Source organism: Erythrolamprus reginae, unplaced genomic scaffold (assembly GCF_031021105.1).
Source record: "Erythrolamprus reginae isolate rEryReg1 unplaced genomic scaffold, rEryReg1.hap1 scaffold_276, whole genome shotgun sequence".
Taxonomy (NCBI): Eukaryota; Metazoa; Chordata; class Lepidosauria; order Squamata; family Dipsadidae; genus Erythrolamprus; species Erythrolamprus reginae.
In genome coordinates this window covers 20,151-32,605 of record NW_027248642.1, presented here as the reverse complement: position 1 = coordinate 32,605, position 12,455 = coordinate 20,151, and the positions used below count along the sequence as shown (strand labels likewise).

Below are 12,455 nucleotides of genomic sequence, written 5' to 3'. Positions count from 1 at the left end.
GCCAATCAGTGGACAGGAATAAACCTACCTATTACTTTACATGTGTGGTTATCGGGCTCCAGTTGATATCCAGGGTGGCATGTGCAGGAGTAACCGCCTTCTGTATTGACACAGGTCTGGCTACATTTATCAACTGCCAACTCTTTGCATTCATTGATGTCTTTGCAAGAGCGCCCATCATTTCTTAAGATGAACCCCTCATTGCAAGCACATTGCTGAAAATTAGAAAACAGGCGTTATTACCTATGTAAAGTTTCACTATTTCTCCTTCTCCTTACTCTGCCCTCCAAGGGTTGCTTCTGGAAACACAGAGTCCAAATACAAATTGAGATTTAATTTGCGCTTAAGTAATAACAACTATTTCTCCTTCTCCTCACTCTGCCCTCCAGGGTTGATTCTCTGGAAACACAGAGTCCAAATACAAATTGAGATTTAATTTGCAAGTATGCGCTTAAGTAATACATTTGAAGGCATTGGGGTTCCCCCCCCAAAAAATTATGTTTCACTAAAGAATTTTTTTTACAAAGTAAAACAATTCACATTTAAAGAAAAAGAAAAGGGGAAAGTGATAACAGAAAATGAAAGAAAAATCAAGAAAGAAAAAAACCCAAAGATATAAAGAGATGGTTTCCGGTTTTCTTTTAAAACACTTGCATTTAGTCTTATTCTCTTGCTCTAAGGAAGGGGGTGTCCAACCTTGGCAACTTCAAGAGCTATTTGTTGGTGGAATTCTGGGAGTTGAAGTCCACAGGTTTTAAAGTTGCCAAGGTTGGATACCCCTGCTGTTCAGAGGTGGGTTCCTACCGGTTCTAATTGGTACTTTAACTTAGTGATGATGTCACAGAACCAGTTCTGTTGGTGTCTCCTTGGGTGCCACCATCTTGGATTTTGTTTCTGCACATGCGCAGCAGCTATTTTTTTTTATTGCTGAGGGCGCACGCGTACGGTACAACCCTGAGCGAATTGGCAGCAAAAGGATCCAGAACCCACCCCTGCTGCTGTTAGATTACACTTTCAATCTGCTTCCATTGCTTGATGACTTTTTATGATTTAATAGTAATCATCTCACCAGGATTATCTATCAGCAAGTTCTAATCAAATTATGATTAGGTCATCAACAAGATAATTTAACTCCTGAAGCCTTTCTGGTCTCTTTTTCTACTGCCTCAGATTTTTCCAACCATCTGAGACTTCAACAACTCTTGCCTTTGTACTTCTTGTTCAAAATATTTTATAGTTGGAGTTTAATTACCAACAGTTTCAATGAACAGTCTTATTTTCTTTTATCTAGTTTTATATTAATGGTTCTCACAATGCAGGTTATTCTCAGACATGGGAACCAGAACCAGAGTTTGAAAGTATTACTTCTTTATTCAGCCAATCAAACAATAATGCAGCTTTTACATTACAACTGGGGAAACTATTGCTTTGATTATATATATCTTTGTTGCCAGCAAGATGCCTCTGCATTTTAATACTGTCATAACCCTCTCCCCAAATACTGTATTTTTCAGAGTATAAGGCGTACCCTTTCCCCGCCTAAAAGAGGCTGAAAATTTGGGTGCATATTATACTCCAAATGTAGCTTTTTGAAGCTTTTTCCCCCCACCCCTAATGAGTTACTAACAATCTTCTTGGCTTGCAGGATTTTTTTCATTCCTACTCTCTCCAAAAAAGTTTTTATTCCAGCCCTAGGTTTTTGTAGGTTTGTTTTCATTGCTACTCCCTCCGAAGATTATTTTTTTCAGCCCTAACCAGGGGATAAAATAATGAGTTGAGGCTGACCAGACTAAGGATGCTAGCCAGATGAATACCTGGTAGGTGGGTTCCCCCCCCCCCCTATTTTCCTCTCTCAAAACTTAAGCTGTGTCTTATACGCCAGTGCATTTTATACGACATTTCCCATTTTTTCATGGTTACAATCACTATCCTTTTGCTATAATAGTAGCAACAAGTCCATATTGTATTATTATTCGAGAATGGCTATCTATTTTTCCTATTTTGAAAGAATTTTAGCATAAAGCTTAGGACAGTGATGGTGAACCTTTGACAGGTAGCACACGGAGCCATATCTGCTGGCACACGAGCCGTTGCCCTAGCTCAGCTCCAAAGTACATGTGTGTGCTGGCCAGCTGATTTTTGGCTCACCCAGAGGCTCTCGGAGGGCATTTTTGGCTTCCAGAGAGCTTCCAGGGAGAATGGAGGAGGGCGTTTTTACCTTCCTCTGGCTCCAGAGAAACCTTTGGAGCCTGGGGAGGGCAAAACATGAGCCTACTGGGCCCACCAGAAGTTGGGAAATGGGCTATTTCTGGCCTCCAGAGGGCCTCCGGGGAACAGGGGAAGCTGTTTTTGCCCTCCACAGGCATTGAATTATGGGTGTGGGCACTCATGCATGCACAATAGTGCACGCCCACACTATTTTGGCACCCGAGGAAAAAAAGGTTCGCCATCACTGGCCTAGGAGGAAGCAAATCTCCTTAACCCATTTTTTTCCTTCTACAATTCAATTCAATTCAATTTATTAGATTTGTATGCCGCCCCTCTCCGAAGACTTGGGGCGGCTCACAACAGTAATAAAAACAGTATAATAATGGAACAAATCTAATAATAAAATATATAAAAACCTCAACAATTAAAAACCATACAGCACATACACATCAAACATGAAATATAATAAGCCTGGGGGAGATGTCTTAGTTCCCCCATGCCTGGCGATATAGGTGGGTCTTAAGTAACTTGCGAAAGTCAAGGAGGGTGGGGGCAGTTCTAATCTCAGGGGGGAGCTGGTTCCAGATGGCCGGGGCCGCCACAGAGAAGGCTCTTCCCCTGGGGCCCGCCAAACGACATTTTTAGTTGACGGGACCCGAGAAGGCCAACTCTTCAGTTCTTATGTTATCCATTTTTAAGCATCATCCTAAGCATCATCAACATTCTAATGCTGGTCTTCACTTACAGGCCCATGAGGAGACTTGTAACAAATGTGAGCACACAGTTTTTGACATGGCACGGCACAATGGTTGCCTTCATCCATTCCATCTTGGCAGTCGGGTTTCCCATTGCAGACCAAAGTGTAATTGACATAGGTATCACCACACTGAAACTCATAGCTATGGCAGCTCCAGGGCTTACCTGGAAAAGCAAAGAGGACTTCAAGATTCTAGTTTTAGCACAATTATATATAAAATAACCATTGAAATCTAATGAAGCATGAGCCAAATTCAATACGACTTTCCCTTTGATTGATTTGGAATGGGTATGGGGAGAATAATACAAGTCAACAAAGAATTTTGAACTTTGTTGTTTTAGATGTTGATAGAAGCGAGAATGCTCCATGCATAATAATAGAAAGATATCATAACTGGAAGAAATGGAAGAAGAATGGCTGGAAACTGATGGAATTAGCAGAGATGGTCAAAACCCTGTAATGTAATATACAACACGTATAAAATTGTAAATAGAAATAAGAATCTTTAAGTTAAAAACAATAGCCTTAGATATGAAAAATATATAATACGACAAGGTGTATTACTGAAATTATATTTGGGGGAGGGTGTTTATGTGAAAAAATTCAATAAAATGTACTTTGAAAACCCCCCAAAAATTTTGACTTTGGGATTTGCTGATTAGACAAGTATGCTCTAGAAAAGGCTAGTCCATATTAAGTATGCAAAAGTAGAAATTTGAGGCTGCAATGTTATATTTTATTCTAGTATGCAGAAAAGAGAAGTTGTCAGTAGCTGTTCCCTTTCCTCTTTAACCTACACTTCTCTCTCTCTTCCCCTTCCCTCTTTGCCCATTGTTTCCATTTCCATTTTTATTTTATACTTTGATAAGTTTAATAAAGTTGTATTTTTTTTAAAAAAGGAGAACATGAGCGCAACAATCTGGCAAGCACAAATGGAAATAAATGGCAACAGCGCATGGTGAGAATGAGGTGCCCCACAATATCCTTAAATTTCAACTCCATAGGACATTAAACTAAAAACATTTAAAGACTAACATAGAACTGCTGTCATTGTAACTTGGCTCTTGTTTTGCAGCACTTCTCTCTGTTAAGCTAATGTCTCCTAAGAAAGACAGATCCCTCCCACCACTTCAAAAAACAAGACTATTGCACCAGCTACCAAGATGGAGAAAGTTTACATACATCCAATCTCATCAGTCCCGTCTCTGCAGTCAAATCAAATCAATCAAATCAAATCAAATCAAATCAAATCAATAAATAAATGTACTTGTTACTAAGGAAAATTCAAATAGAAGCCACTTTGCTGTGCCAGCCTATTAAACAGCTGTAAGAACATTTCATTTGGGAAAATTATTTTGCAATAGTAGTGGGTTCTATTTACCTCTGCTACCAGTTCAGAAACGGGAGCGCAGGGGTAACACTTCTGCACATTTGCAGAGTGTTTTTTGACGACATTTTGGAGGGTGGGCAGAGCCTCTCACCACTACTACTGGTTTGCCATACTGGGCCCAACCGGTAGCAACCCCGCACTGGTTTGCAGCTACCATTCTCTTTATTATCCAATTGAAAGTAATACCTGTGTAACATCTGTCTGGCCATCCAATAACATGAATGCTGACTCCTTTAATGGAATGCAGGTCTTTCCATCACTTGATAGTACAGATTCAGGCGGGCAATGGCAGCTTCCTTTTTTGCTGGGGCTTAAGAGGCACATATACGAACATCCAACTTCTACACATGGGTTAGGGGCTGGTGCCTGCAGAACTTCATGCATCACCTGAAAGCCAAAATTTCAAGAGTATGAAAATGTTACACCAGGAGTTTCAGGGCATCTCTATTATGCACTTTGTATGTTCCTCCACAAAAATTACTAAAGGAACACAGACTGTGTATACTATGTACAATAAAGTATATTGCACTATTTTCATCCATTGTCTACTTGCATCAGATGGCAAGAGCCAGATAATTTCAAAAAAGCAGTCAATCCACTTTATGACTGTCTGTGTTTTCTTTCATTTGATAGGACTGTTAGATCTGTCTCCAAATCTATAACTGGAATGTGACTATCTTCTTTCTCATCATTCAATCTTCAGAGCCATATATCATCAAAGGAAAAAAAACCATTGATAACAAAGATTAAAAAATAAAAAGGCCAAGCAATGTCATTCAAATATTAGTATTCTTCACGATTGCCATAGTCTTTTTTCCTACCATCTTTATGAGTCCAAGAAAACTAAACAGTGTTATCACCTTCACTTCTCTGCCATCAAGTGTATGGTCACTATAAGCATACTGGTTGACGTTACCCTTGTTTTCTTAATGTTCAATACCAATCAACATTATTTTTTCATTTATCCCATATGAAGGTAGATTGAGCAAAAGAAATAAACCAGTTCTATTAATAGAGGAGAAATTTCTGAAATAAGAAAAGGTTGACCGAAATAACGTAAGATTTATGAAAGATCCTGTTAGTTTTAGAACTACAGGTAAGTTCTCGGACTTGCGACTACAATTTAGTCCAAAATTTCTGTTGCTAACTCAGATATTTGTCAAGGGAATTCTGCCCCATTTTATGAAGTTTCTTATTCTACCATATAAAACTTATTTTAATAAGCCAAGATTGTTGCAAAAATACCTAAATTTGAAATTATTGCAATAGTCCTCGGAAAGGGGCGGCATACAAATCTAATAAATTATTATTATTATTATTATTATTATTATTATTATTATTATTATTATTATTATTTAGGGAAACTAGCTTAGCTCAGTGAGGGACTTCTGCTGGAATGAAGAAGAAGAAGGAGGGACAAAATGAAATGTGAATGAAAACATAATTTTTATGTATTTAAAATAATTAAATTGAATTGTTAAATTGTCCCGAGGTGAATTGTCCCACGGCACGTTAGCCATGGTCAGATGGCCACAGAGACTTGGCTATGGTGAATTGTCCCATTCTGAACAAATTACGCTATGACCAACAGTAGCTTTTCGTATAAATGACTTATTCCTGGTCAAAATTCTATTATCAGTTACAATATAAACACAATACAATATCAGTATTGACGCAGCTTTAGTCTGACAAAGTATGGGGCTTGGCTCATACTTTTTGAAGCTCATGGATATGGCTCATGCATATTTGAAGATCCAGGCCAAATAAACCTGCCTTAACATTTATTCATTTAAAGCTAGAGACATGCCGTTGGCCAAGTAAAATAAAAATAGGCACTTGTTCCAGTCATCAACCTTTCCATAATGTGTACTACTTGTGCAATACCTTTAATCCATATGGTTGTCCATGACTCTTTAGGAGAACTGTTCTATTTTTGGCTGTCCTTTTGTCTATCTTCTGTACTATCCTTGTTTGCATGTCAGACCAAAAGATGTAGTCTTCAAACACACTCACTGAGAAAGGACTATGTATCTCATTCATCTGAAATATCTAAGGGAAAAAATATTGTTAAGAGATGCATCACAGCTCAGGGACTGGGATTTTATTTTCAGACACACTAAAAGATCTGGAAGTTGGACACATTCCCCTAGTTTCGAAGAAGTGTGGCATACAAATCTAATAAATTATTATTATTATTATTTATTATTTATTTATTTCTGCTACCCAGAAAAGAACAAGATGATGACATTATCAGAATTGACACTTTCCTTTAAAACAGGGGTGTCAAATTCAAGGCCCGGGGGCCGGATGTGGCCAACAGGATACTTAGATCTGGTCTGTGGGGCTACCCTGGAAACAGTGAAGGATCAGTCCTCGGTGCTTCTGCCAATGAAAATAGGCTCCCAAGCTCCGGTTTGGGCTGCCACGGCCTTCTGCAACCTTTTGCCAGTGAAAACAGGGCTCTGTTGCAAGAGGCCATGACCACCGTCTGCCGCACGAATCCCAGCGACCAGTTAGGTCCCACAGAGTTGGCCTTCTCCGGGTCCCCTCGACTAAACAATGCCATTTGGCGGGACCCAGGGGAAGAGCCTTCTCTGTGGCGGCCCTGACCCTCTGGAACCAACTCTCCCCAGAGATCAGAGTTGCCTCCACCCTCCTTGCCTTTCGTAAGCTCCTTAAAACCCACCTCTGTCGTCAGGCATGGGGGAACTGAGATATTTCCTCCCCCTAGGCTTATAAAATTTATGCATGGTATGTCTGTTTGTATGATTGGTTTCTCAAATAAGGGTTTTTTAAAAAAATTAACTTAAATATTAGATTTGTACATATTGTTTTATTATTGTTGTTAGCCGCCCCGAGTCTATGGAGAGGGGCGGCATACAAATCTAATGAATAAATGAATGAATGAATGAATGAATGAATGAATGAATGAATGAATGAATGAATGACAGCTGAAAACGGAACTCAGGAGCCTGTTTTTGCTGGCAGAGTGCTTGGGCCATCACAGGAGTGACATTGAGCTGGCCACACCCATCCTGGCCTCTCCCACCCCGCCCCGAGGTCAAATACAGCCCCGATACGGCCCTCAATGAAATTGAGTTTGACACCTCTGGTTTAAAACAAAGAACTCAAATAAATTCTTGCCTGCTTCCATAAACGTTATGTACATATAGTTGGCAATACCTTCATATCGCTACCATCCAAAGAGGCTGAGCCAATGGAGTGAAACTTGTCATCAGACCAGAAAATTCTCCAGCTCAAGAAATCAATGGCTAGGCTTGTGGGCCAACCAAGTCCATTATCAATTATCACTTCTTTATTACTTCCCTCCATCCCTGCTTTCTTGATTATGGATTCAACGCCTATTTCACACCAGTACATAAATCTAGGAAAGAGAGGATAATGTGACATATATTTTTAGAATGGAATTCAACTACTATGGCTTACAATGCTTTCTAGAAGAGTTATTGACCACCAAGTTAGATGGCCTTCATTGTACATTTTATTTAGGGTACCAGACAAGAAGACCCACTAGTATTTCAGATGATTTCAATCTAGGGAAACATTAGTATCAGAATTCTTTTGATTAATGTCTCTTCATATAAATCCTACATTCTTTGGAATTTAAAGTTAGATCACCACTCTCTTTTTATCCAATCATGAATCAGATCTACAGTTTCAGCACAATCGTGGCATCATATACCGTGGCTCCCATTAAGCATGGAGCTTGGGGGAGTGTAGACTACTCTGTTAAAGCTTAATACATCTGGGGTCTAAGCCTAACCCTTCAAATGGGCCATTGCATTTGCCTTTAAATAGTATTAGAGCCAAACTAAATAAAAACATTGTTTATTATTTTGCATCTACATCATTTAAAATTTTTGGTAATCTGAGACAAGTTTTCATTTTGAGATTCTATTCCATTCCCAAGCTAAGGGTCATTTCTATCCCATGTGCATATTATACTCCATGTGTTTGTGTGTGTGCACATGTGTATTTCTGCAGCTAAGAGTAAGCAAGGTGACTAACAAAATTAAGGCAAAATTGAAGAGCTTCAAGTAGTGCAACATGGTATTATAGACTCTAATTTAGTCCTCTTACCAATAAAGGAGAAGAGCAAGAAGCTATCTTAATAAAAAATAATGATGATTCAATAAAAAGTCCCAAGAAAGATATTAAAATGTTGTTAAAATTTAAACTTTAAAACATGAAACAATACTAAACCAGACTGCAGAGCAGGGTCAATACATATTAAATTGGCTTGTAGGTTTAAAAGGCTCACTGCAACCTTTATTCAAAGGGAGGGAATGCTGCAACCTTGTGCTAAAAAATACCCTCTTCAGATCAAGCTAATATCCAGCCATTTTGAACCATCTTAAAAATGCATCTTTTCTAGCTCTTAACTAGATAAACAGGAAGGTATGAGGAAAGGCACACTATCAGGCGCTCTGGCTTAGCCACACAGTGCTTCATATGACAAGTTCCAGGGACTCTGCCTGATAGCATACTGGTAGCCAGTGTGTGTCTTCAAAATAGTGTGTTATGCTTGCTAGTCCTATGTGGCAGCCTCTTCCAATCTGTAACAGCATCTTGCTCTCTGGTGAAGCTCAATTCAGGGATGCCTTGTATACATAGCTCTGTCCTACCCTAGCTCAGTGTTTCCCAACCTTGGCCACTTGAAGATATTTGGACTTCAACTCCCAGAATTCCCCAGCCAGCATTCGCTGGCTGGGGACTTCTGGGAGTTGAAGTCCAGATATCTTCAAGTGGCCAAGGTTGAGAAACACTGCCATAGCTAGTAAATTAGGTGAATCTGAAAAAAGACATAGGGAAAGTTCAAGTCATGCATCTACTCCTTCAGAAGGCTGCAGCCAGTCCCAGGTAGACAATTCCACGTTGTCCACAAAACAATCCTTCGGGATTCAACTTCAGCTGAGTATTTCTCACCTATCCCATCACATTCAAGTGTGGAGAAGCTTCACTTGACTCTGATGTCAAGGGAATGTAAACTGGGCATCATAAGCCTAATGATGAAACCGTTACAGACACTGAATAATCCCAGGAAAAGAGTGGAATCTCCTTATTAAATGAACTGCCAGTATATGTTCATCCAGTGCTTTTATGGGGCACGGCCTAACCTCACCAAGTTCATAAGAGGTCAGTAAGGGGCGTACATAAGTGCACCAGAGTGCCTACTGTCCCCTGCCCTATTGTCTCTCCTGTATCTCATATATCTTCTCTTCTATACCTATATCTTTTCCTGCTATTCTCTCATAGTTATATTTCACTCCTTTATTTTCTCCTCTATTCCCCCTTTAATACATTCTACCTGATTATATCCTCTCTAACCCTCATTGTGTATTATTGTGTACTGGACAAAACAAACAACTGTTACACAGCAGGCCAAATAAATTTGATGATCAGAATATCAAAAGCTGCGAACAATCTTGCCTTTGGTTTTTAAAATTTTGTGTCTACTGTGGTTAATATTTGAATATTTATCACTTTCATGGTTAATTGCCCAGGATCACTTTGTAAAGTGAGTTGGGCAGCATATAAATTTAATAAATAATAAATAAATCAAGCAGAATCAATAGAACTGTACTCCTAGTTTCTTCTCTCTAAAAATATCCATTTGCCTTATCAATTACGATTCAATCGTATACCGTAACTGGACAGACCTGACCACATATCAACATGAGCTCAGACAGTGTTTTCAAGTCATCCCCCACTGAAATATCTTCTCTAAAAAGACAACATTAGCGACTCAATGGACTCATCTATCCATCTTGTTTCTGAGATCTATTCCTAATTCTTTTGAACCATTCCAACAAGCCCAAGCAAAATAGAAAAGGCTTACCTATCCAGTGGGTGGAGAACTAATGACTGTGGTTGCTCCAGATCCTCAAGAACCACTGTATAGACAGGATTTCCCTTCCAAGTGGTATTCAACTATGTAGCCAAGATCTGTCCTGAGATACCATCAGTCCAGTAAAGGTTCCTTCCTAACCAGTCCACTGCTATACTGTCAGATTTGATGCCTGCAATCCAATGTTTGAAATGATAGAAATGAACTGTCTATTGTTAAGATTTACAAACATGTGAATGGGAAATATCAGCCAACATCTCCTATGAAGTCAGTAATTGAAAAGCAAAATTTTATTACAAATTGTTTTTTTAAATAGCCATATAAGGGAAAAGACATCCTGTTCAGAGGGTTTTGTGCAGAATATCTCTGGTTTAAGGCTGAACAGTTACGACTGTTATTGGTAAATTGTTCAGTGTTAATTGTGCTTGAAATCCATCTTCTTAGACAATCCTCAAAAATACTCATAGTTGACCAATAGACACAAAAGGATGCTTTTTTAGGGGTCAGTTCTGCTGTTACTGTCTCTCTCTTAGTGTACACTGGAAGAATCTTTACATTTATAGACTAGAAGCTCATAGAAGCTCAAACTCATTACCGGACTCAATAGTGTCAACCCCTAACCCCCAACATTTCTCCCTTAGACTATCCACGATTGACCTCTCCAGGTTCCTAAGAGGTCAGTAAGGGAAGTAAATAAGTGCACCAGTGTGCCTTTCGTCCCCTGTCCAATTGTCTCTCCTTATCCCATATATCATATATCTTTTCTCCCTTTCATATATCTTCTCCTCTATTTTCATATCTTTTCTTTATATATAATACTTCATGTCTATTCGCCTCAATATGTATTGTGTATTGGACAAAATAAATAAAAATAAATAAATAAGCTGCAGATTTCAACCATCATCAACTCTACAGCAAGGGATTGTTGGCCTTCTGAGCAATTGTCCCAAGTGACACATATTATTCCTATGCCATTCATGAGGGACTTTAGTAGGATAACATCATCTGTCATATGGGACTTTGTCAACTTGTATGTTTTCTTCCTGGAGGAACTTGATGAAATCTTTCCTTCAGTCTGTCATCTAAAACTTGCAGGCAGGATTAGGTGTGTGAATCCACCTGGTATTGCTGTTTCTTAAAATTATTTTGTTAAAAGTATCAGTTTAGAAATATGAGCACTCAATTTTTCCTTAGCTTTTTTTCTGTTTAAGTGTAAGTGGATTTGACTTTCACCTTGTCTCGGGTGAACCTGTGAAGCTTCCTAAGCATGTGAGAGTGTGAGTCAGCTTCAACAGTCAAATAGGAGTTCTACCAATAGTTTATTTGACTTGCCAAAGTTACGATTAGTTTTGTCCTAAGCCACTAACTTATTAAAAACTGTCTAAACAACTGAAAATATATCAAGACCCACCTTTTATTAGAATTCCCTTTTCCTTGGTTTGCATATCAATCCAATTAATACTGTCTGCATTGAGATTCATCCAAAAGACAGTCTCGGATACGAAATCGTAGTCAATGGAAAAGATAATGAAGTCATGATCGACTCTCATGACAACATCCTCTTTCATGGTCCTTATTCCGAATACAATTAAGTCAAACTGAACTGCAACTAGCAGTAATGGCTCGGAACCTATGGCAAAGACAAAACTAGTTAATTTTAATATAAATTGCAATCACGTCATGTTTGAAGTTATGTTATTGGATGTTTGTGTATCACTTGACATGTACGTGTAATTATCCCCATTTCCTTATGCTCCCAAATAAAAAGGAATACACAACTCTATACTGTGTCACTTCACCCAGAGAGAGAATGTGTCCAAGTCTTCTTTCTAGGATTTGCGTTCGTGAGTGATCCCACACGGCTGGGTTGCTCTTAGCCCCTTTGAAGACATTGTCTTCATCAGGGACTTTGACAGCATCTACATTTATCTACATTTATTATCTACATTTATCTATGTAACAGCTTTCATATCTCTCAATACATCCCTCCAGCTTAATAGTGTGAAGCCAGAGGGACTTATTTCAAGACTTCTTACCCAGAAGGCAAAGTTTTCTATGTTACATATTTGACTTCACACAAAAAATTACGCATTAAACCCTAAATTTGAATCCTAAAGAGAATCAATGGAAAGCCAATCAGTGGACAGGAATAAACCTACCTATTACTTTACATGTGTGGTTATCGGGCTCCAGTTGATATCCAGGGTGGCATGTGCAGGAGTAACCGCCTT

General features: G+C 38.9%; 1 protein-coding gene across 1 annotated transcript; it reads right to left on the bottom strand.

Annotated features, from left to right (window-relative positions):
* Positions 1-100: 100 nt before the first annotated feature.
* LOC139156097 (low-density lipoprotein receptor-related protein 8-like) lies at positions 101-10,439 on the bottom strand. Its single transcript, XM_070731412.1, has 6 exons — positions 10,216-10,439; positions 7,539-7,740; positions 6,240-6,404; positions 4,542-4,742; positions 2,954-3,129; positions 101-215 (listed from the first exon to the last, which is right to left on the bottom strand). Exons 2-6 carry the CDS (start codon positions 7,734-7,736, stop codon positions 185-187), a joined length of 771 nt encoding a protein of 256 aa, XP_070587513.1. The 5' UTR covers positions 7,737-7,740; positions 10,216-10,439; the 3' UTR covers positions 101-184.
* Positions 10,440-12,455: the final 2,016 nt, after the last annotated feature.

Coding starts and splice junctions, on each gene's coding strand:
- LOC139156097 (XM_070731412.1), bottom strand. CDS start 7,736: ATGTACTGGTGTGAAATAGGCGTTGAATCCATAATCAAGAAAGCAGGG. Junction 4,743..6,239: donor GACAACCATATGGATTAAAG/GTATTGCACAAG, acceptor TTTGGCTTTCAG/GTGATGCATGAAGTTCTGCA. Junction 3,130..4,541: donor GCCAGACAGATGTTACACAG/GTATTACTTTCA, acceptor TTGCTTTTCCAG/GTAAGCCCTGGAGCTGCCAT.